The sequence below is a fragment of the Phaethon aethereus genome (genome assembly GCF_964289735.1).
Source record: "Phaethon aethereus genome assembly, chromosome: 1".
Lineage (NCBI taxonomy): Eukaryota > Metazoa > Chordata > Aves > Phaethontiformes > Phaethontidae > Phaethon > Phaethon aethereus.
In genome coordinates this window covers 116,829,889-116,855,136 of record NC_138575.1, presented here as the reverse complement: position 1 = coordinate 116,855,136, position 25,248 = coordinate 116,829,889, and the positions used below count along the sequence as shown (strand labels likewise).

At 44.0% G+C, this 25,248-nt stretch overlaps 1 protein-coding gene across 3 annotated transcripts in view; it reads left to right on the top strand.

Annotated features, from left to right (window-relative positions):
• Positions 1-25,248, top strand: part of TIAM1 (TIAM Rac1 associated GEF 1) — a gene marked incomplete at its 3' end in the record, with an annotated part of 83,736 nt that overhangs the window by 47,789 nt on the left and 10,699 nt on the right. For 2 of the 3 annotated variants that reach the window (XM_082003241.1, XM_082003240.1), the window contains 6 exons: positions 3,399-3,623; positions 13,655-13,758; positions 21,864-22,043; positions 22,513-22,581; positions 22,869-22,994; positions 24,659-24,767. In XM_082003241.1, the coding sequence (XP_081859367.1) occupies positions 3,399-3,623; positions 13,655-13,758; positions 21,864-22,043; positions 22,513-22,581; positions 22,869-22,994; positions 24,659-24,767 (813 nt within the window). Of the gene's footprint in view, positions 1-3,398; positions 3,624-13,651; positions 13,759-21,863; positions 22,044-22,512; positions 22,582-22,868; positions 22,995-24,658; positions 24,768-25,248 lie in introns of all 3 variants that reach the window. The other variant, XM_082003239.1, reaches the window with a different exon arrangement.

Below are 25,248 nucleotides of genomic sequence, written 5' to 3'. Positions count from 1 at the left end.
AAGTGCTTTTGTTATTGTTTGTTTAATCCTGGTATAGACCACGAGCTTTTTGGGATGGGAGCTTTATGAACATGCCAAACCAGGGTCCCAGTCCAAAAGAGATCATGGTGTTTTGGGAAGAATCTGAGTTACTAAATACATGGCTGTTCTGCTCTGAAGATCAGCTATGCTATACAGTCAACCTCTTTTAATTTTGAGTTCCTGTATATTTAGCATGGTCAGCATGTCCCCTGCAGCTAGAAAGAGGAGCAGAAGTCCTTTCAAGTCAGTCACTGCAAGATAAAAGGGTACAGTAAAAGTCATCATAGTGCTCTCTGTGGCTGGGCTTACTGCCTCTAGTTTTGCTTCTAGCCTTCGCAGGAAGCATGACAGCACTTGGACCAGAAACCGGCAGAGATAACTAGGCTGCTGGGCTCGTCCCAGGGCAGAGCAGGACACAGTTTAACTGCAGCTCACCCAAGCTGAGGTCAGTCCCGACGCTGCCATGCCCTTACTGCTTTTCCCAGTCGTCGCCCTGTGCTGGCACTGCTGCTTGTGCAGTCACGGGATGGGCTGGTCAGGGAGCTGGGCAGCTGAAACCTAAACAGATTTTAAAATATAACATGGGGAGCATGAAGAGTGAGAAGTCTCTCATCTCATCATAACCCATCAGTGTATGCAGAGTCCTCAGAAACACCTTCAGACTTTTCTTAGCGAGTGGTTATATGGTCTTGCAGAACTTACTCAACAGTTTGCTGTTGCCAAAAGCAACGGGGCCTGGTCTCCCACAGACCGCTCCAGCTCTTTGCCTTGGGCTGACCCTGGCTCTCTGCTGAGCCCATTCAATTCACCATCTCGATAAAAAACTGCTGTGGCAGAAATGCATGGCTGGTTTTCTGACCTGCTAGCACATGGAGTTGGCTAGTGTTGCAGTGAAGCAAGTGGCAGAAAGGGCACAGTGGAGGGACAGGACTGTGCAGACAGAAACTGGGAAGGAAGAAACAGGGGGCAGGGGATGGGGAGCCGCTCTGGCTGCAGGGAGCCTGGAGTTTCACTCAGCTGTAACCTCTAACCCTAACTTAAGAAAACCCCATGGGTGGTTCTGGAGGCTTCTGCATGTCTGTTGAGCTTGAAAAGACCATCTTTCTCTCCCCACCCCACCTCAGCTCCATATGATTCCCTAGCTGACAGGATGGGGATTCTGCCAAAAGCCCTGAGCAGGGGCTGGGGGGCAGGTCTCTGCCAGCCTGCACCGAGGAAATAGAACTCTGAGGCCTTCTTGTGGGGAGCAAAGAGAATATTGGGGGGGCGGAGCGCAGCAGGGCATCCTTATTCCGCTTTTAGAAAATGTTTCCGCGACAACTTAAATGAATGCATGAACACAGACTGCCTCCTGTGGGGCTGAAATGCTAAAACATGCTTTCAGTGATGTATTGCTCTTCATAATTGATCTAAAAGGCCACTTCTGTATGAACAGTATTTTGCAGGATATTACGGTAAGATACCCATAGTCAGCAGAACGCAGGGAGGAAAATTCTTCTCTTCCTCACATTATTTATATTCATATTTGCATTTGACTGCACTTCCTATAGTAAGTCTAACCAGAAGAGATACAGTATTTCATTTTCCATCTTCTCTCCAATTAGAAAACTTAAATTTTATTTTCTCCTAATAATTTTTATGATTTACCTTTTATTTTTTCTGTTGGTCTGCATTTGCTAGACCATTGTTGGAATTTGAGGCGCTTGATTGTACTGAGATAGACATGATGCTTTATCCCAAATGATTCAAAACAGGGATTACAAACAGTAAATGAAGCCCCAGATATGATGTTTATGGTTGCAGGCATATTAATGTGCTACTATTACAACATGGCATCACTAAGTAGAATAAATGAAATAATGCAAAATGCTTGACTTGCTTTGTTTTTTCATTGTTTCAAATATGATTTTATGGTCCATTTACTTTGTGGCTGTTCTGTCTAGTTCATTTTATTCTCTCCAAAACTGCACTCCACACTACGGTTTCTGGGCACAATTACATGCGTTTAGAAAGATCTCAATTTTCCTAAAGAAGACAGAAGCTCTTTAGCTTCCTCCCTTCCCCATTTCTTTCTTGAATGAAGGTAGGTATTTTCCTGGAGCATGCAGCTGAGCTCTGCTTGCAGCTCAGGCTCATCGAGTCAGGCCTTTCATCCAGGCTTAAGAGTGTCAAGACTCGTCCTTTGCATGATCTCCCAGCCAGAGGACTGCGTGGCACGAGGGCAGGTCACACCAACAGAGCAGCTCTTTCAACCCTGTAAATCCCAGCTTTCATCCCTGTAAATGCCAGGACAGTGACCAAGATGCTGCAGCAGTCCCGTTGGCAAATCGGTGGCCATTGCAGGGTATGTGTTCCCACTGGCTGAGCCCAGTGGGCCAGCTCCTGGGGGGATGCCTGCGGAGGGCTGCCAGCACCACCCTCAAGTGGAAGCAAATGCTGCAGTGGCAGGAGCAGCCCTGAAGATCGGGGCCGTCGGCACCGGCGTGCCCTGGCACGCTGCTGCCTGCCAGACCCTAAAGATTATTTGGGATTAAACCCTGGTCCAGCTTGCTGTTGTTAGTCGGAGCGCGGGCCTGGCTGGCCGAGGGGAAGGTGAGGTTTCCTGCAGCACCTCAGAGGGATGCACCTCATCTGTTGGCATTGCTGCATCACTCCTGAAGGAGGCAGGAGTCAGCTGTTTCCTCCGCAGATCCCCTTTTCCCTTGGCTGCTGGTGCTACAAATAACTCCTGAAATCAGATTGGAAAAAAACCATAACTAACTTACCAACTGCTAAAATTTGCCTTTTGAAGATCTGTGTGCTAGGATGTGATCCAGACAAGGCCAGAGAGGAGACTCTCTGAAGTCCTGCACCATGCGCCCCAGGCTGGGAGTGGGAAACGTTTTCTCTCCTCCTAGGTGTATGGCCAGGTGACCACTTCCAATAAAAGCCTTCACTTGTATGGAAGGTTAAAAGCAAGAATCAAGCCAGCCCAGCTACTCCATCCTTCCCCTGTCCTGTGTCCAGCATCTCACCAGTCTGACTCTGTCCTTCAGTATACATTTATTTATGAGCAATATGTTGTGTAGAGTGGCTTGATGTACAGCAGCTGTTCCCTTGCAGAGTGGTGTGAAGAAAAAGGGGATTTCTTGTTGCTGGTACGTTGTGAGGGACTTCCTGGGCACCGCACTCTTAGGGATGGTACTGGAGTACCAGCCTGACAACAGATCTCGCAAAAGTCCAGCAAATTTCAATGTCATTTGCAGACATAAATGTTTACTTTATGTCTAGACGTAACACTGCCTGGCACTTCATAAGCACCCGGCTGAGCTCCTTGATGTCTGTGGGTAACAGAAAGGTTACTGTGCAAGTCTTACCTGTTCCTTTCTGTGTTGCAGGCCTGAAAGCTGGCGATGAAATTGTGGAGATTAATAAGAAAGCTGCTGAGGATCTGGACTCAGCTTCGCTGAAAGATGCCCTTGTTCAGCCTTCGCTGTGTCTCACTGTGCGCACCTATCCTGAGATAGAGGAAGGGCAGAAACTAATGCAGCCACCACCGCGTCGCTTGGAAAACCCATCTGACTTGAGTGACAGTGCACCAGCATTTGCTGGGAGCAACCAAGGTATTGGGTTCAACGTAGAAATTGTCAGGAGGAGGATTCACGCTTACAGTGTGCTGGTGTAATTCCGTTGATCCCTGCATGTAACTTGCATGGTGGAAGTAAGAGGAATTACAGTCTGAATGCGCTGGGCAGATAACATGGGGGAGCTCTGGAAGCTGCAAGGTATAATCTGCTGTATTACTGAAGGATGACTGTGTAGACGGGTAGGCTGTGAAACGTGTGTCGTCGCCAAATACATGTCACATCGTCTAGCTGTGCCTACAGTGAGTCACAGAACTAATTTCTCACTTCTGGGCTGCTCAGGAGGTGCCTTTACCTCTGGATTTGCCCATAAGAAAGCTGTATGGCAGGGAAGGAAGGGGGGATAAGCATTCGCCCTCTCTGGGATTAGCCAGGAGCACAGGAGCCCTGTGTGTTTGATGAGACGCATAACTAACTCACAAGGACAGTTCAAAACACCTAAAGGTAGGGCTTGACATTACAGCCAAACACATCTAACTGCTCCCACAGCACACTGCAGTGGCAAGGGGCATTCCTGCCCACCACGCTGCCGTGTTCAACGAACAGGCAGAACTGGCAGAAAATTAATCCCTAGCAAATGTGAATTGTTTGCCACTAGTTTAGCTGAGGACAAGCACCCATGCTGGGATAAGAGAAATGGCTGCAGCAGAGCAGGATTGCCTCCTTGGTGGTTGCTAGCCATTACCTCTGTAAGACAGCAGTGTTGGGAGTTGCACTGGGGTAGCAGAAAAGCTCCTGCATCATGTCTCCTCTTACTTGCCTGCTTAGTCAAGTCTTACTTGCTGGCTTCTAAATGCTCCCCTGTATTTGAAAACAGAAGAGGATACTGGATGTACCTGCTTGCTTTAGTTTTTTGGAATAATTTAAAATACGGAAAAAATGAATGCAATGGCCAAAAAGAAGTAGTTTCTAGATAATCGAAACTATTCTGAGCTGAGGTAGATTTCGACTTCCAGTCAAATGTAAGTGGTGTCTGAATATGTCAAAATACTTTGTTGTCTCCCCAAATGAAAGGTTTCAGAAATGTCAAAATAATTGTTTTGGTAACTATGAAATGGTTTTGTTTGGGGCATTTGGAATAAAAAGCTGGAGCAGGAGCGGGGCTGTTAATGCACTTCACTGGGGTTAAAGTCAGCCTTCTCACAGGACATGTCTCTCTGCTGCACTCACTCGGCATAGGGGCTTCTGGGGATGAGTCTGGGTGCAAACTAACCCAGGAGCAGTGTGAGCGCATTAGGATGATGCTGAGCTGGAGTCACAGTGAAAGATAGTTTGCTTGGGCTCAGGACCAAGCTGACTCATCTCTGCCTGCAAAGGGTTAGGGAGGTACAGCCTGCCTTTCAAGATTTCTGGATGCTATGCTGGTTTTGCTTAAAATAGTTTCTGAAAGTGATCTAGAAAAAATGTCACTGTTCAGGTGATGGGAAGACGTAGTGGGGAAAGGGACAGCTGGACCCCTAGTCTGATTCTGGGGAGTGTGATATTCATAGCAAGTAGAATAGCGTGAACAAGAAAGCTTACAAACAGCTTATTGCAAATATGGCTGAGAAGACTGGCAAAAGCACCCCATGTAAGATGTGGCATAAACCCCCAAAGGCAGTTAAAATTAAACATTTTCAGGAGGACATTTTCCCCTTTTAATTTTCATTGACCTTTTCCCAGTTAGGCTTTTGTGCTGAAAAATCTAGCTCCTCTTGTACATTTTTATAGCTGGCCACAAGATGCCCCCATTTCCTACTCAACACCAGCTCTTCACGGGCCCCATCCTTTTGGCCTTGCCTGTGATTTTTCACCGAAACCCTGAGTGCTGAGTCCTCATACCCTGACTTCACTGAAGTGAGTGTCTGCCCTGGGTGCAAAGAATTGGGAAGTGGGACTTTTCTTTTATGCAACGTAGTCATTTCTAAGGCAGAGAAGTCACATTTCATAATACAGGGTCTCAACAGCTGGTCTCAACAAGCAGTTTCTCTGCCACTGTCAGTTCTCTGCATGATTATTTTGAGGGTCTCCGAGAGGTCCTTTTCCTTGCTGAGGGTGTGATAGCGCACTGTTTGCCAAACATGTCTGAAGAGCCTAGCATTTGCCTTTTAACGTTGCCCAGTAATAACGCCACGTGCCCCATGTGAAATAAAGACATAGGATGCAGCTGATGGACATACCATGGCAAAATCAGAGCTCCCGCCTGTGCTTCTTTGTAGACACAACTTCCTTTGCTGCTCTCAACTTGAGTCATGTCTGTCCTCCTTTGTAAGCTTCTCCCAAGCCGGCTTTTTGTGGTTATTGCAATGGTGTGGAATGGCTGCTTGTTTTTCCATGTCCTACAGTGAGCCCGTGAACTGTCTGGTGGGCCAAAGCACCTCCTTCTTACATAGCCCCCCAGGACCGGGACTAAGCTGTGGGGCTTCCTTTTCCCTTCAGATTTCTCTTGGTACAGCTGCCCTTCACTTCTGGTGTGCGGTAGTCAGCTCCTTCGCTCTCTCTTTCAGGCAACAAGCGGCACAGAAGCTAGAGCTCTCTTGACATTTGCTTTCCTTCAAAACTCGGCAAACGTTGAGGTGGGAATTGCCTTCACTCCTCCTCAAAGGGGGAGGAATACTTCTTTAACCAACAGAAGTGACACAATAGCTCATCAGCAGGTGTGCAGGTGTGTCTGGCAGCTTCTGAAAGTGCCTGTAGTTGCCATATGAAATATGCCTCTGAAGAACGATGTTGAAACGGTGTTTAAAGCTGAATAACACCGATGCTTTAATTTGAGATGACTTAGCCTGAGGTGGGAGTGGAATCAAGGATCTGTACCCAAGTGTGCAATTGGGAGGCAGGTATTTTGATCTTCCCCATCAATTTCCCTCTAGGTGTTTGTAGAACATGATGCTTTACTGAAGCCTTTCTTCTAGCCCTGTGCTTTTTCAGGGATTCATACCTAAAATGGGATCCACATGAAATTTTAAAAAGGGATATGTGCTTTTATTTGGGAGATTGTGCCTGTATCTTAGATTTTTGGTCTCAGCTCCACAGCTTCTTGTAGAGAGCAGTCAAGTATGAAATACCCACTGACCCATTTATTTGTGTCCTGGCAAACTGGCAGTTTGGCTGGCTAGGCAGATGAGCTCAGTGATTTCTGTTATATGCTTTATTTATAGCATGCAGATTTTTTCTTTGGTCCTGAAGTAGTGTACTCACCCCCCCACCCCCCTTTCAGCAGGGGGGTGAAACATTGCTGAGCCAGAATGCCAGCAGGTATAAATCACCTGTAGGCACATGCATTCTCCAGAAATTCAGGGTCTGGTTGACCGACGTGCTGATGTCCTGTCATTATCTTCTTCACTAGCAATTCTTCATCGGCTGTGAAGAAGGATAGATCTTTTGTGTGAGGCAAATCATATTGTGTGTTTTCAAGAGAAAGATGCTGTATTACTTCTTTTTAAGCAAGCTTTCCTAACGCCTTATTACTCAGTGGGAAGTCTTCCAGCAGCAAAGTGGGGCTGTTTCTGGCAGTCGACCTCCCTGAAGTGACTGCAAGTGCGCCTGTTAAATACGTCTCTTACAGCTGTTCCATTATCTGGGAACTGCCTTGTATATACTGAAATTGGGGCTGGAGCTGCAAATCAGCTCTGTGGCAGCAGTTATTTCATTGTGTTTACTTAACAGGTTATTCTTGAAATGACCTTGGATTTTATATTGCTAACTGATGTGAAAAATATCATCTTCAGTATGATATATACTTTCCCCTAGGAATTCACGCTGCATCAGGTTTGCAGAGTCGCAAGTTCTGCTCCTTTCATCTATTATTGTTTTTCCTGGCTTTCAGTCTTCTCTGAAGACTGCTGCTAACACAGTCTGCATAAATCTGGTTGAGGAGGGATAGCTCTCATTCTGTCTGGAGCCCCACAGCATGTTTGCCTTATTGCCTCAAAGGGATCAGTGAGAGCTGTGTCTCTCCTCCCCATGAGGAGTGTTTTGTCTCCCCATTCTGCTTCACTCAATCCAGTGAATGAGAGGCTGAAAGCTGGAAACACAGTGTTGCATCTCCCCAGAGTCATAAAAAAGATACTATGTGATTAGAAAGGGATTTGGAAATGGGAGTAGTATCCGTATTTGCTTGTGGTCTCCACACAATTCACTACCTTTTTTACTCTGGGGTAGAGTTTCTGAGGTTTAGGCTTTGCACGCTCCTGTATTTTGGAGACCTCTAGCATGAGGGATAACTCTGAAGGGATAACTGTGAGCCATATAAATCACTGTGCAGAATGTATAAATGATTAAAAAAGTATACCTCTGTTTTGAATGTGTATATTTATCTTCTAGATATGAAGCAGTTAGGTATTTTTAAGGAGTCTATTATTTTGTCATTCAGAAAGAAAGAGAACCAGAGGCAGAAGTTAACATGCACTTTAAGGACTGTGGTATAAAATGGAAACAAACTTTCACTGTGCTATAAGAATGACCACTATTTTTCATTCCATCCTCGTCCTGTCACAGGTCCCCTTAGGCGAAGTAATTTGGATTTCAGAACAAGCTGAGACTAACAGTAACGTTAATTTCTTCAGGATTATTTTCCTGAGGCAGACAACTGATTTCATACCTTTTAAAGCATATTAAAAAATATTGTTATCATTCAGTGCTTGGTTTAACAATTCCAGGGGCATTTACTGCACCAGCAATCTGAGGGTCTTGCATATAATTAATCAGAGACATGCAGAACTGTTGTTCACAAGATCTGTTTTCTAGAAGCTTAAAAGCTGAAGCTCAAGGATGTTGCCTCAGTCAGAATTGCATTGAGAGGTCTAATTTCTGGATTTTCTGAAGTCTGCCTGAGCTGCTGCTGAAACAAGCAGCATGGCTTTTAGCATGTTATTTTTTGCATTGCGGCTTTGGGCTTCTGACCCTTCCCATTTTAGCTGCATTAAGCATACCTGCGCCCTCACCCACGGGTTTCTAATCTTAATATCCTTGCCGGGTTGCCGCTCCCTTTGCTGGCTCCGCGAGCCCGAGGCTGCAGCACGATACTTGCAGAAGGAAAGGCTGGTTTTTCTTTTCTTTTCCAAAGTCCCTGAGCACGTGCTTCATTTTTACATCTGTGGAAACTCCTGTTTATTCCGAAGGGGCTACTCAAGCATATTACAGGTGTTTGACTAGGCTCCTGACCTGGGGAGGGTAAAAAGTGGCGGTGGCACAACTGGTACAGGGAAGGTTTCATTGAATCTGCATTTTTTTCCCAAGAAGAGTGAATTAATTGAATGACATTCAGCATACATTTTTCTACATTTGTACAATTTATTACCTAGTTGAAATGGAAAGGGAAGCAATAGAGTTCTGTCAAAAGGGGAAGAGACTTACGGGGCTTCTTCTGTAGATCTCTAGGAAAGGCAGAATTCCCCGGTTCATTCCTATGCTGTTCTTTGGTCGCTCAGTTGACTGTAACTGTGATAGTTGTAGCTGGGTTTTACAGGTCTTTGGAGATGTTATCAGCTCTATGGGTCTTCCCAATGGGACAGAATTCCCCTGTGTAAAGATGTTTTCTTCTTTTATGTTTCAGTCTTTCAAAGTTAACCAGAATTCTTCTAAAAAAGAAAAAAAAATGCATGCTTGCCTTTTTTATTGTAGATGTATAGGTGAAACTTTGTCTCAAATAAAAATTTAATCTGAGAGACAGTTCCCTAACAATTTCTATTAAAATTGTTCCATTCATGACAGCTTCTTTTTCGAAAGGTACTCCATTGTCTTAACAGGGCTGTTCCCCAGCAGCATTTAGAAATGACACTTTCTGATTAAGGAAGCTGCTGTTGAACCGAGGGATATTCTTTTCTTTTAAGACTACAGTCAAACATGAGCCACGGAAAGCACTCGGCCACTGAAACCTTCACAGCACTTCTCGCAGGAGCACAGACACCCGAGTGTCTTGGCTGGGATTGAGCTGGGGTAGTCACATTCTGCCTGTATTTCTTCTGTGGTTTCATCTCGGATGGGCATTGCTCCTTATTTACCTCTGAAAACGATTAAGCAATGCCTATATTTGACTTCCAGTATCACTGAGTTTCATCAGTGAAAGTACAGAGGAGCATGACGCACCTTTTGCCGGTAGGAGCAAGCAGTGGCAGGCGGGCAGGGAAGGGCACGGGGCTGAGCTCCTGGGTCCCCGACACTCGCTGGCCGGCTGCAGCAGTCCCAGAGCTCTGCCTCAATCGCACGACAAGGTGGTGTGTGGTGCGCTGAGATGCGTAAAACAACCTGCTTAGGAGGCTGAGGCACCTTAAAGTTACACATCAAAGCTTTCAACCATCCAAGCCTGTTTTTGCTTCTGGCCCACAGCCCATAAGGTGGCTGCCCTTGCCAGCACTTTCCTGTTGCTGCCACCGAGAGGAGTAAATTCAGTATTGCCCATTCCACATACTGAGGAATAAGGCATCGAGATGCAGGGTTTTCTGATTTGTGTGCTGCTTTTTGTGTTAGTAGGATGTGCACCTCTGAGCTTTGCACCATAGCTGACAGAGCTTGGTTAGGAATATTTATTTCTACTGCATTTACAATAAAAAAGTCTGGCACCAAGAAGCGGGCTTTAAGAGCAGTACCAAATACCGTGGAAGTCTCATGAAAATGTTGAGTGACAGCAACCCTGCAAATTGGAAGCAGCAGCCATGGAAAATTTTAGCCAAGTGCTGGAACGGTGCTTAAGCTTTACGTGATTCTCCAGGCCTTTAAGCCCCAGCACTTTTGCTCCAGTGATAGAAAACTTCCTCTTATTTTGTTAGTTTTAGCCATAAGTAGGAGTTATTTAACGGGCATTAGTCATAATGTCACGGATATTACACTGCTGAGGCAACTTGGGAGCTTGTGTGACCTCCATCTGTGCTGGTGGCCACATGGATTTGACCCCCTTTTCCTGCTGCTTTTTGGATTTCCCTTTCTAATTCCTTAATGTCAAGTGAAGCCCATGTGTTACCGTCCCTAGCAAACGGTGGTGGTTGGGCAGCGTTCAGTTACTGCAGCAGGAAATGAGCACATCGTCCTCCCAGCTCCTTGCAGAGCTAAATAAAGATTTACAGGGCAAAAATAAAATGATGTAATGAACCTGCCACAAACGGGACGCTAACTGGAAGGTATTAAAAGGCAGGAACGTGCTGCGTTATTGAACTGATTGCCTGCGTTTAACAACCAGCAGATAAACCTGCTAAAGTTTGGCTTGGGCAGCTTAAGACATTAGAAATAACCCTTAGCACATGTACTGTGTGACTGCTTATTAAAGCGTAAGTGAAAGATTGCTGTCTACTGGGTAAAAGTGTTTATACTGCAGGAAACAGATTAAGTGGTGTTTTAACATACAGGAAAAGGAAAAGTGGTAGCTTAAAAGCAAAAACCAAAACCCCCAAACAAACATTATTTGTATTGGCTTGGGGTGAGAAACAGCTGTTAAGATGTATTTCACACAGCTTGTAATGGGAAATTAATTGCAGTGAAAAAACACAGACTGCCCAAAAGAAATTATTACACATAGCACATTTTTTCTCTTATTTGTTAATGGATAGCTTAAGGGTTTTAAGTATTTTTTCACACATTAATAGAAAGACCAGAAAGCTGATAGCCCAAGTTGATAAAATCTGGGCAAGGCTCAGAAAATCTAACTTCTTACAGAAAAAGCATTTCTTCAAGTGGATTTTGTGTTGCCAAACAACCGCTACAGGCACATCTTTTTAAAAGGTAAACCCTGTCTTTTCAGAGGAGAGTCATGTCTTCCAGAAGCTCAGCTATGAACTACCTCTTATGTCCTTTTAATTTCATTTGATGTCCAAGATAGCTCCATCCCAGCATGCAGGATATGTTCTGAATTTATTTCCGGATTTCTGAATTCCAATTTTTCCAAGTTATTTCCAGACTCAGCAAAGTGGAAATCTTGTACAGTCGTGCAAATTTTTTTTTTGGAATGGTGGCTGAAAACTATTGCAAGAACAGCAGCTGAAGGGTACTGAGGGACCCAGACCTGGATCTCTGCCCTCAGTCTTGATGTAGAGAACCTTACCTAGGATGTGCTTGTGAACCAGTGTTGTGCATTAACATAAAAGTCCTTGGAAGAAGAGCAGTGGCTTTCCAATTGCAGTGAAGGGGCAGCAGTATTTTTCTCATTCGTTTAGGAAACATACCGTTTCTGTATCATGAACTAGATTTCATTCTAGTATAAATATAAACAAATATACCAGATGCAAGTAATCAAGGTTTGTTTTTTCAAAATGTCTTGATTTTAAAGCAGCTAGCCGTTTTATCTGAATTAAAGGGACTATCCATGCTATTACAGCCTTTTTGGCCAAACCATACAGTGTTTCACTGAAATATGTCAGTATAACAGATGTGTGTTATCATCACTGTGGCCTTTTTACTCACAGCATTGCTATCTAGCTAAATGCTCCGTATAGACAAATATACGTGACTTACCTAAATTGAAATGTCTAATTGAAAAATAGCAAGTAACATGAGAGTCAGCATGGGACTAACATAGAAATGGTGCTGCATCTGATGTGCTAAATCACTGCTAAATCTTTGTAAAACGTCCACGTTTCAGCCTAGTAGTGGATAAGAGGGGATGGCTGCTGGACCACTGCGTGCTGACAACATGCTAGTGTGCTGCTGTTGGGGTGCTTCTATTCATAGGGAGAGCAAACAAAAAAAAAACCCCAACCACTGGTTTGAAAAAAATTCTATTCTGCTACAGAAAAGTTCCACCAAAATATTGAAATGCTACGTGCTAACAGTACAACCAAAAATTATGTTAATATAGTCTATTGAGTCTTACGTTTTAAAAAGCGGGGATTTTCTGTGTTGCTGCATCCGTTGAACTTTGATTAGGCTCTTCTGCATTACCTGAAGAATAAACGTAATGAAATAAAAGGTATAATCCCTGATGGGATATTCACTGCCCTATTCGTGTGGCAGGATGCAGGCAGGGAGGCATACTCAGAAACCTCTCTTCCCCATCCAGCCCCAGAACTGGCACTGCAGAAAAAAACTCTTCCTTACGGGGTTGAGGGGAGGGGAGGGAGAAAGGTAAAAGGAATTAGTGTCTCAGCTGCTGCAAAGTATCTCTTTATGCTGGCTTGAAGGTCAGTTGAGACATACAGGAGTTTCCTAGCAGAGTTCGGTCCATCACTGGCCATTATAATTTGCCATAGCTGGAAGTTGAATGTATATGAAATCTGTTTTTCTGTGAAGACGGGCTCAGGTGCAGTAATACTGCTCCTTAGAGCTATTTGAGTCAGAGAATGAGATCCCCCCAAAAGTTACTTGTGCACAGAGCGCTCAGGCTGGGATTAGTTCTCTTCTTTCTTTTGGCACTTAAAGCCGATTCATCATCTACTTACAAAAAGTCACAAAGGAGTTACTAGTTGTATCAACAACATAGTCTCCAGAAGAGTGCTCAGGCGCTGGGGTACATAGTTGTTGCCACGTACTGATGGAAATGAAACTTAGTTTTCAGTTAATATAATAGACTCCTAAAACCGGGTTTGTTTCCTTAAAAATCAAGGTTGAAACTCAGTAGTGGGTGTGTTAGGCCAAAACTGCAAGCAGTTTAAAATCATCACGTTCAACTTAACTTGGAGGAAGGGTTGACCAAGACTTGCTTCTTGGCACAGCCTGCCTGTTCCGATACTGCAGTTTCCATTTGAAACCACTGAAGTATAAAGGTGGGCATTTGCTCACTGACCAAGAAATTAATGCTAAACGTAAGAATTTCAGTGTGGCATTTTGGCCTTATCTCTGAATCGGCTTTTGTAGTTTCCAACTAAATAGTGTGTCTGGCCGTAACCTGTTTATTTTTACACCTGTAGTTAATCCTGGCCCCTGCTGTAAACCGAGGTAGTCCTCTGAGGTCATGGAGCACCTCTGGCATAATGTCTTTTTGGCATGTACTTGTGTGTAGGATGGGGCCCTGCCCTCCATGGGAGCTCTGCGTCTGTTGTGCCCAGTTTTTTGAATTTTTGGGAATTATGGTTGGGTTCTCACACAAATCTCAATTTCAGCAGGGCACTCACTTTGCGGCAACCAGGACAGCTCTGTTGAGACAGCTCCAGAGGAGGCAGAAGCGCAAGACTTGGAGTCATCTGATGAAGCCGATAAGATGAGCAAGGTGAGAAAGTTTCATTTTCACATGACAAGGAGCGAAGGCGCAGTCAGCCACAGCTGATGTGCTGGCTTCACAGCTGCACACCATTAGAGCATCTTTCCTGGGAAAATGTTAATCTTACTTTTAAGGTGTTTACGGATGATATTGAATGTAACAAATTACAGCTTCGATTATGGCACATCACTACCTCTTAAGCAAGACTTGTGCCCTTTTTTTCAAGGGTTCGTTCACATCTTCAGTATCTTGTGATAATATTCCCAGTTTTAAATGGGCTGTTTATTGCCTCCCTCACCGGAGCTGGTCAGGTAAACCAAAAGATCAGGTGGATTATTACAATTTCTTACTCCTTATTGATTTCTAGGCATAGGAGGAATGTAAGTTAAACAGTATTTCCTTAAATCAATAGCACAGTGCACATGCTAGTTTTCAAATGCAAACTAATTATAGCCAATCTACCTTAAATTGCAGCAAAACTCTCAAATTATAGCTAAGAGGTTGTGCAAATGGATTGCTAATTGCCATCTATTAAGGGATGGGTTTCGCTGTGGTTGGTAGCTTGCACTTGCTGCGGTGCTGGGGAGCTTTACACAACATTAGGTGTGATTAGTGGTTTTTGAGGCAGAATCGAGTGATATTATTTTAAAGATGCTGATTGCTTTTAGGTATTTGTTGTATAGGTGCTGGTGAGAGCTTATAGTTATTTTTCTACAGAATTAATGATCTAGTGAGAATCAGATCTTACTCTATGCTTACGTATAGGTGTGGGTTATTTCAGCTGTTGTTTTAACTAAAATGTGTTATAGTGAGCTGTGAGCTGGTTCCTGTGCTAGTCTACTCATCGTTGTAGCAAAAGGAAGGAAAAGACCTTGGCCTCTTGTTTCCTGATCTCTTATGTCATGCTAGCCTGTAGTTTTGTCTTTGATAGCCAGACAGTGGAAGTCAGATAAGAAAAAACATTCCTATGCATGAAATATATGCAGAGTTTGCATGCAGAGAAGGTGATTACTTGTACAGTTTGTTTCCAGGTTTTATTACGGAACTTATTCTTGTAAGTACAAAGAATTTCTTCTTCAGCAAGTGGAAGTGTATGTTGATACTCTGGGATTTTTAACTGTAAATACATGGGATTTTCACATGCTCAAAAAACAGTCTCTTTGCTGAAGCTGTGGAAGAGCACCGAGCGTAACACATTGCTGCTTGGGGAAATAAATGTTCTCGCTGTGTTTTCCATAGCTTTCTATTTCTGAACTGTGTGATAGGCTGTGGGGCTCCATTTTGCATCTTGCCTCCTGGATCTCAGAGCTGTAAGTTGCCTGAAGCAAGGCGTAAGGATTACATGATTAGCCCTGTGGCTCAGCAGATTTAGTTAAACTGCGTTAGCAGCTCTAATGTTTAATATTCGTATATTGGAAGAGTAACTTGTAACTCTAATAAGCCTTGGTTTCCAACGACATGAACATCTGTCTTTCTGTAAATGAAATGTTGACATCGGTACATGTTTTCTTTTAAAATTCAGAAATATGTCTTGTTTTGTTTGTGTGATAGAGAGGAGAGTGAGGCATTTTACTTTGCATTCTGTTTGTTATGGTACAAACTGCTTGAAATGGTCTTCCGCAAAACAGGAAGGAGACATGTACATGTAGTGTGTGTGTGTACACATATATATAAATATATATATAAAAAATGTGGTCAATTTGGCAAACTCATGAATGCCCTTGCCCCTATTCCCATGGAAAAGCTCTGTACTATGTGGGCTTTCTTTGTGGTTCCTCTCTAGCAAAAGCTATAAAACCCCCCAAATTATTCTGCAATGCCTATAGAGAATTACAGTATATGGTAGAGGGGAGGGGAAAAAAGCTCAATCAATGGGAGGGTTTTCCTAAGCCCTTTGCTTTTCTGTGTGCTTGGGAAAGCTGATCTGCGCAGGGAGTAAGGAGTCTGCAACACGTGTCTTCCCATGGGAAGTCACCACCCGGCTGGTACGGTTGAGGAAAAAAGCCCTTGCCCACTATAAAACAGGTGTTTTTCTGTCCATGCACTGCCACACCTTTCCAGGCTCCTAGGATTATGGTGCAGAAGATTTAAGCAGATGTCCTCAGCGCTGTTTTATATGGGTTATTTTTGTACGTGGGAAGTGAAAAGCTCTGCCCTCATACCACCAGGAGGGGCATGTTCCCTTGTGTTGTCATCACTGCCACAGCTTCCAGTCTCCCTTGGACGGTGGAGTTCAGGGAAGATTTTCTTTACTTTCTGCGCTTCTTGGCAAAAGCAGGGCAGGAGCACTCTTATCTATTCACTACTGGGCAGTAGAGGAAATCCATTTTAAACTGCGCTGGAGCCTGCCAGATGAATGCAGAGTTCCCCTTCTTTCAGCACAGATGCAGCATTAGCAGCTGAAGATCTGAAAATAGCATTTGGGTTGTCTTTTGCCTTGCGATAGCACGATCCTGAGGCAGGGCTTAATCCTGCAAACACAGGTGGTGCTGGTGGTCTGCTGATGCCCGCAGAGCGCTGCAGAGGAGGAGAGCTCTGAGCTTCTCCAAGGAAACTTCCCGGCTCTCCAGCCAGCAAAAGCGATCCTAGGGGAGAGTTAATAATTCATGGGAAGCGGAGAGGAACACAGTGCCGCAGGTCTCCTTCATCTGCTCTTGTAGCACAAGCTGGGTAGGCTTTTTATGAAGGTAAGCTGTGTGAAATCCTACCAAAAGCTGGACTTTTGGGTCCCTTCTGACTTACCTGTAATTTTATCACGTAGGTGATATGTGGATGTACAACACAGGAGGTACTTGAATGTGCCTTCCCTTCTCCTCCTCCTCCCTCCCAGCTGTCTCTTTCCCTTCCCCAGCCCAGCATGTGTGCACGTGGGTGTGTGTTTCCTTAGTAGTGGTGTATTTTTTTCTTAATCTGCAAAAGCCTCCAAGCTGTTGATGGATGGTGGATTTGAAGGGTACACCAGTAGGTCTGAGGATTCCTCCCTTTTCTGAAAATCTTATATCTTCTGTATATCCTAAAGACCTGATAATGTGGAGTTTGCTTCTCCATCACTATTGTCAAAGGATTGTAATAACAAGCAAAAATGGGATGTCTGTAGAGCTATTCCTATAAAATACTAGAAACCCATTTCCAAGGTGGCTTGAGGCGTCTGCAATGCAGTGGTGTGGGATAGCTGTTGTTCTTTGCACTCACTCCCTATCTAATTTCGTAATGCTGTCAGCCAGCCCTCTTAGGTCCAGTATCTCTCTTGGCTTGAAATCTATGTAAACAGTAGCAAGCAGGCAAGCTTTCCGGGTGCAACTCGTTTCCTTTAAGCCATGTAACTGGCAGTGGTGTGAGTTGTGTGCCCAGTTGCTTCTGCCCTGGGCTGGGCTCCTGACTTCCCTTTCTCTCCCCATTTTGTGTGGGAGTCAAAAGGGAGGAGAGTGGGGGAAAGGAAAACCTGCACTCTGCCACCTCTTCAGGCTTGTTTTCATCTAGCATATGAATTCCAGTTTCAGGCTGTTTATGAAACGAAATCTAGATGATGCCTCTCTGTCAGTCTCCAGTTTAACAGAATACTGGGAACGTTTCATACCAGAGTCATTTCTTAAATGGTTACTTGCCTCTGTGGTGACCTGACTGTTTTGGCCTTTTAAATATTGTAGAATAAATCGAGGTTCAAAGGAGGTACCCTGAAAACTGATTATATGTGCGAGTGCTTAGTGTTGCAGGTTACCAAAGGCTAGGTACAGATAGGTACTGTGTTTAATCTCAAGACCAGTCTTCGTGCATGTTTTTTTCCTGTAACGGTCCTTTGAATTTGATTGGGGATGTGTTTTAAAAGCTGTCATGAGTGTCCTGCAGTATTTTAACTTATTTCTCCTTGTTTCTAATTAAAGACATCTACCTCTTGAAATGAAAGATTGCAGCACTTGTGCTGAGGGGAGCATGCTGTAAGGGGTTGTGTGTGTACATGTACATACCATTTAGAGGTATTTTTTCTGAGAAAATAGGTCGTCTTCTCTCTGCAGCATTATTCAAGACAAGAATGAAGTCTCAAAACCTTCAGTGTGTGGCAGTAGATGTGAAAGGATTAAAACAGGGATTTGAGCAGTAGATTTTCCAGTGGCATAACTGGCTTTTTTAAGTTCTTTTAATTCTGTGCTTCTGTCCCTTCAAATGTTTAATATTCTCCGGCAGTGCTGTTTAGAGCCAATCGGCTCATGCTCAGCCACGGGCAACAGACATTTATATTCCCGGGCTGCCTTCACCTCTGCTTTGCTGCATTTCAGCTTCTCTGCTGAAGTTTTCCTCTTAATGAGTCTATGAAGAGCAGTGTTGAGTTCTCGGCGTTGCCTGGTAGCTGGCTCTTTATTCCAGCTGATGTGGTGAGCGAAAGAGGCCAGCGGCAAATGACACATGCGGAAAGGCTTTGCTTCAAGAAATACAGTCACTGTCCTTCCTTATTAAAACACAGCCGTCTTCTGTGTAAGTAAGCAGCACGGAGTACCTGTCTGGAGTGGGAAAGCCTTTTGGATCAGCTGAATATGTGGAGAACTGGGATTTTCCTCCTAGCTGAGTGACAGCTCTGGCAATACTGTCTTTCCAGCGATGTCAGCTTTTTGGAGAGTTAACCGTAAACTCAAGAACGAAAGCGCTGGGAGAGCCGGTGACTCTCTGTACCATATGCTGTATTTGGTGAGCAGATCTACTGTGCAACGCGACTAGTCTAAGTAATTAGCAGTTAAATGCATTTTCATGCTGTTTTAATTTTCAGGTTGTAAATTCGAGGCTAAGCTGTAACATATATACCCTGCAGAGGCCTTTTGTTATTGTGCAATGTCATTAGCGGTCCTGGCAATGTGTGAAAGGATGCGGTTTGCCTGAGTTTTGTTTGGGAGATCAATCCTGCTTAGAGTTTGCCATCCGTGGCGGGACAGAGGTGCTGCGTGCCGTTCAAGTGGGCAATCTGCCTGATGCCCAGGCATCCATATGTCTTTATGCTGCGAGTGCACAGGGAAATGGCACTCTGCTCTCACAACTACAGGGCAGGCAGCCAAAACTCCCCACGGTGGGCAGCATCAACGCGCTTGATGACTTTTAAGAACTTGCTCCTCCTGCACAGGAAGGATGTGGGATGAGCTCCTCTGCTGAGACCCCTGCAGAGGAGGGGTTAATGTACTTGCAAAGTAAACTTTGCTTTACAGCCCAGTTGTCCAGCCCTCCATCTCATTTTAAGGTTGCTAGTTGGGATTGCTCACAGAATTGTGCCTGAAGTGCAACGCTGTAATTCTCCTAGAGAAATCCTGGTTCAGTGCTAGCATTGTTGCAGCTGGCAAACAGAGCTGGTACTGGGAGATAAAAGGATCTGTTACTATTCCAGACCTTCTCTACTCTATCCACTTTCTCTAGGAGAATGGGGACAGAGAGGCTTTTGTTAATACTGTTCAAGAGTTTTCAGCAAAGCAGCTGCGTTCTGAACCACTCTGGGTGCAATATGCATCTGCTGTCTAGAAACAAATTTTTTTGAAGTAAATATAAGGTAGAAAGGATTACGTTTGGGAACGAAACGAGACAATTTGGTCAATGAACAAACAAGAAAACGTGTCTGTGAACATTATTGTGCTTGAGATTTTTCATCTGTCCCTCGAGTATCAGGTGAATTATACTTGGGAAATACGTGAAAGGCGCAAGGCAGGGCAGCGGCAGGGCAGAGCTTGGTTGCTGCCGGCTGGAGCTGGGCATGGCTGAAGTCAGCAAGCGGTTTAAGTGTGCACAAGTAGAGTTAAGGCTTTTAAAAGTCTTCTATGCTTCCTTTTTGGCATGTGGGTGTAACTATTCCTTCTGGGGCGGACTGTGTGCCTGTATGACCGTTATCCAATTTTCAACTACTTGTCAGTATTTCGCTGGTGTTTCACGGTATAAGTGGATTTTCTCTCTCTTTCTGGGTGACCCATTTTCCTTGCAACTTACTGCAAGTTAATGCATAGGATGGTGAGCTGCCTGCAGGGTATCAAGCATGAACTGCTTAAAACACTTGGTTTATTTTTGGAGTTTGATGCATATGATGTTTTATACATTATAAATATTTTTAATTGTATGGTTGGCTCTTACAACAAAATGTCACTGGATATGCCTTCCTCAAATATTCTTTCAAGAAATAGTCTTAGCAAAGCTAAACGTTTCTGAGGAAAACCATACCTATTCTAGGTCTCTGCAGGCTCAGATTAATATTTACTGTCAGTTCTTTGTCCCCTTCCAGCAGAGCAGGTAACTCAGGTAGGGTTTTTCCGCCTGCACTGGAGCCAGACTTTCACCTGCTGTGCTTTGTGGATTTGGGACTGCGGGGATCAAGGCTGCACCTGTTGAAAGCTCATGCAAACTTAACCTAAAAGTTTGAGTATGTTTGGGTATACTTAAGAGTACAGCAAGTATAGGTGGAACCTTGCTGAGAAATAAAAGGAATTACTTTGACTAACAAAGAAATCCAACTTTGTGAGATGCACCATTACCAGAAGCTGAATTAGTTGGAAATGGACTGGTTCAACTCACTGTTTCCACCTGCCCTCAGTTTACAACATTTTTCTTTTCTTCCTCATCTGAGTTAAACCTCAGATACTGAAGATAAATATATTTCCTGTAATAAACTGTGTCCAAGAGGCATTGTTGTATAGATACCAGTTACAGTTAGTTGATTGCTTACATTTGCGTCCTGAAAAAAATTGTCCTTTGCAGAACAGGCATCTTTGCTAATATGCCTTGCAGGGTACATTCAGGTGAGCATTTACAGCCATAAGATACCTTTAGGGAAAGCAACTGTATTATGGAAGGAAATCCTTTACTTATCACTAGCATGGTTAATGGTCCTCTTCAGCTTCATGGCTGCATAGCACTGTAGGTGCACTGAGAGAGGAAGATAGCTATGTGTGAGCAAACTGCGCGGTTTAAAAAATTCTTCAGCACTGGGTCATCACGAAGCCGTAGGGTAGCGCAGGCTCCGGGCAATGGTGTTGCTACCAGCTGGTGGGAGTGAAGTGACCTCCCAAAGAGCAGGGTGCTGTCTGCAAACTGCAGAGGGGTGGTGGTGTGCTTTTTCCCTTTCTCCCCTGCCCTCCCCTCCATAATCTCTGTTTGAATAGCCTAATTTTGGGTAAATTGTTTTAGTATGGGCTGGAGGGATACAGAGGCAGTGCTGGGAAGCCTCTAAATCTGGATTAAGATGCCATGGCAGGATTAGACACAGAAGGTTAGAGAGATATGATCAAGCGCAGCAGCTCTTTTCCCTCCCGTGCCCCCTCCAGGTCTCTGGGAGGGACGGAGACGGGGCATGCTGCTGCTTTGGCAACCCTAGAAGCCTGGGGCTGTCACTGACACCAGAGACTATACTTGCTCCAAGCTTTTCAGTATAATGAAGGATGCGAGGAGATGATCTAACATGGGGAGGTGAAGAGAGGATAACTGTCTCTATATAGAGACAGCTGATTAAACATTAAAGAAACCAGCTAGATGTAGCAGCTCTGAAAAACCTGACTTGCAGGGAAGAAATTCACCCTGCAGGGCATGTTTCCAGACGTACAGTTACTTTCCCAAAGTGCTTGTGTCTGAAGCCTGCAGGGCTTTGGTTCCCCAGATGGCTCTGCTTCCCCAAAAAACAGCCGAAACAGTTTCTGTCTCCGCGTGGTCTCCTTGGCTGTGCTGACACAGCTATGCGCAGGGCTGTTGCAAACTAGATCAGGGAACTGGCAGAGGGTTGGCTGTGTGTTTCGTTTGCCCGGTCACTTTTGGTTCCCGATTCTTGGGCCTTTTTCTTTGTTTTTCAATCCTAAGTGCTGGACAAGCCTATTTTAATTAAAGTTCATGCTTATCTGAAACCAGCAATATTATTGAACAGCACTTCAATTAACTTTAATTGTGCAACTCTTCTTTCTCTCCCTTCCTCCTCGGCACTTATCCCCAGTCAGCAAGAGATAGGAAAGACATATAGAAAATGATGTGTGCACTTCTGGACTTTGGTACCTGTGAAAAAGCCGCCAAGCTGCAACTGCTTAACTGCAAATCAGGCTCAGCTCCTCGTTCCTATAGCTCTTACTTAAAATATTACCACTGGTCTTTCCTCTTCCTTCTTTTTAAAGAGTACAGAGCAGGTCGCTGCTTTCTGTCGCAGTCTGCATGAAATGAACCCTTCTGATTCAAGTGCTCATCCTCAGGAATTTACAGGACCCCAGCAGGCTACCATGAGACAACTCACAGATGCAGATAAGCTGCGAAAGGTTATCTGTGAACTTCTCGAGACAGAACGCACCTACGTCAAAGTAAGGGGTCTCAATGTGCTGTTTCAGTCTACTAATGTTTCTCCTCCTTCTGGAAAACTTTGTTCATTTCTTGTTTAATACTTCAGATTACGTTTCATGCATGTATCTTAGTTACCCTGCATTCAATTCTACGATCTGTCCCTAGAATAGTAACTTAAACTTCTGAAATAAGTAGGCTTTCCAAATTCTTATGCTGTCATTTTGAAATTACTTAGCTGGTATGCAGAGGAACAGTGCTCAGTGAGATCTGGTATTGATTTTTGTAATTTACTTACAAAATCAGGAAATATTTACAGGAAAGATTTACACAGTTTTACTATCTTAAATTCTGTGAAATCCAACTCTTTTTTCCCTTCATACATTAGACAAAAAGAATCGTAGAATAGATATACGGTGATCTTTGCCACTTGAATAAATATTTAGAGGCAGTTCAAGGAACCAACACGGGAATCTTTTTCTCAATTTTTAGGACTTAAATTGTTTAATGGAGAGATACCTGAAGCCTCTACAAAAAGAAACGTTCCTCACACCAGATGAGGTATGTTAACTGTTGCTTATCTTTCTGCTAGATAGCTCCACTCCCTCCACCCCCAGCTTGACTTGCTTGTCTGACAAAGGGCTATGGACAAATTCTGAATTCCATTCCTTTTAAAATAATGGCTTGAGTAGAGTATAAACGTACTGCTCAATAATGTATAGTCTGTAAGGTTTTTTCCTGACATCACACTGATTGTACAATTGGGCTGAGAATTACTGAAGTTCTAGAAAACATGATTTAGCTGCTAAGTGATATTTTCGGCATCTTTCTTTTTTTCCTCTTATTAGCTGGATGTTCTCTTTGGGAATCTGACTGAAATGGTAGCATTCCAAGTAGAGTTCTTGAAAACTCTTGAAGATGGAGTAAGGCTGGTTCCAGACCTGGAAAAGCTTGAAAAAGTTGAGCAATTTAAGGTAACCTTATTGTTTACATTCTGAGTAGTCCTTTAACACTCTTTATTGTATTTGTCTGGCTACTGTCACTGTTCATGTAAAAAACCTACATCTACTTACGCTTGAGATTAATTGTTAGCTGTTACTGGAACTGTTTGAAAAAGCATCCTGCTACGATTGTAGTTTATGCTACATTTAGCTGTATAGAACACTAGAAATCTGTAACACCATGTGCTTTTAGATGCTATTCCTGCCCTTCTGCCAGATTTCTTGTCTTAGGCTGTCAGGAAAAACTAGAAATGGGAAGTTACATAAAAACTTTGTTCTGACAAATCTAATGTAGTAGTTTAGAAGCCCACTAGGGCTAGAGATCATAACTGTAAATTGAATTCTGTATTTGAGCTTTTGATGCATAGCAAAACTATATGGCAAATACTTCCGACTATCAGCAGATGTGCATCAAAGGTAGAAATGTAAACTAAAGATATATAAAATTCATTTTAAAAAAATAGGAAAGCTTGGAAACAGAAACTTTGTTTTGTTTTTAATGGAGTCATATACTGGATATATGGCAAGTAGCTATACAGTGTTTAGTCTTCAGGGAATTTTACTCTTCCTTTGAGCACTCACCTTGGTAGAGGATATGATGTCTTGATGAATAATAGTAATTTCACTGGGATTGCTCTTCAGCTAACATACAGCCCTGAAGAACTACTGAAAGAGTTGCCTTATTGTGCATGTGTGGCTTTGCCATTAGGTGCTTGTTTAAAATAAGCAGCAATCATGAACACTGCCCTCGCGTAACTAGAACACAGCTTTTGTTTTGTAGGAAATGCGCCCTTTATGGAGAGCACAGAGATACCTTTTTTTTTTTAGTAGAGGAAGCTTCTCTGACCACTGTGTGCTCTGACCTTTAAGGGAGGAGTGCGGAAGAAGCCTCCTTATGGAGAGCACGGTCTTCTGGGTGCTGCTGCTTCCACCTCTTTCCATAAAATGTGCATCAATGTAACTTTCGGTTCTGTCCTATGGGCATAGTCTGAAAGCAGTGTACAAAATAGGACTTCAGGGCTTCCTAGTTTCAGTTCAGCAGTTTGCTTCCCTCTGCTGACTGTAGGCAAGCTGCCCATGTGTTGTCTCACTCCCCTACCCCGTGTTGTCTTGTTCCAAAGTGGGTACCGGAGCAAACGCTTGACCATGGCATAGACATCTTAGGGAAAGATCTTGTTTGGCCCTTAACACAAACTCATTTTCAAGAGAGTGAAGATCTTGGTGTGTTTGTGCAGAGGGATAATAGTCTCGCTTGCAGCTCCTTAGAGCCTTGGTCCATTACAAAGTCAGATACATCCAGTCCTTCCTGTCGCCTCTGGTCATTACTTATGTCGATAAGGTTTTAAGCTTGGGCATTTAAATACAGTTCTGGAGCTGTGAACCTAGTTCCCTGTATAGTCAGTGGTGTCTCCAGATTGTCCTAACTGGAACCTGGCTAATGATGTTAATCACACAGCCTGAATCCAGACATCAAGGCTGGGCCTGTTTCTTGCTAGATGGTGTGAAAACACTCTAAAAATGCAGTGTCCTGTCAGCCAAAAGCTAAATGGAAACTTAGGTGACCTGGCAGAAGGGAAAATAACTGTCTTTCATGTGCTTTTTTTACCTAATGTTTTTTTGTTTTTGTTTAATCCTAGAAAGTGTTGTTTTCCTTGGGTGGATCCTTTCTTTACTATGCCGACCGGTTCAAGCTGTACAGTGCCTTCTGTGCCAGCCACACAAAAGTCCCCAAAGTACTGGTGAAAGGTAAGAGCCACGTGCTGGACAGACCTGAGCATGCAGAGAGAGATGTCACAGCCACACGTTGGTTTGGGCTGGCGCAAGTTGTCCTTGTGGATGGTGAGAGGTGGCTACTGCACCCCAAACCATGCAGGGCACGTTGTGGCAGAGGAATGGGAGTGCACGTGTGTCTGGTTGCTCTCCGGGAGCCTTCACAGTAGGGAAGTAAATCCACCTCGCCTGAGCAGCTTGCAGAGAGCTCCGTGCCATGGGTGTTCTTGGACCACCATCGATGTAATGATAACTGAGTAGCTTATTACAAGAGGTCGTTAACCTCTCATGTAGTTTTTCCCCCCACACTTCATTTATTCTCCCCTGACAGGTTCAGGTTTTTTTAGTCATGTGGGGAGTAGGAAGATTTCATAAACGGGCAATGTGGCATGTACTAATGGATCACTGTGTACTTTGGAACCAGGAGTGATGACCCTTGTAATGACCTCTGGATCCT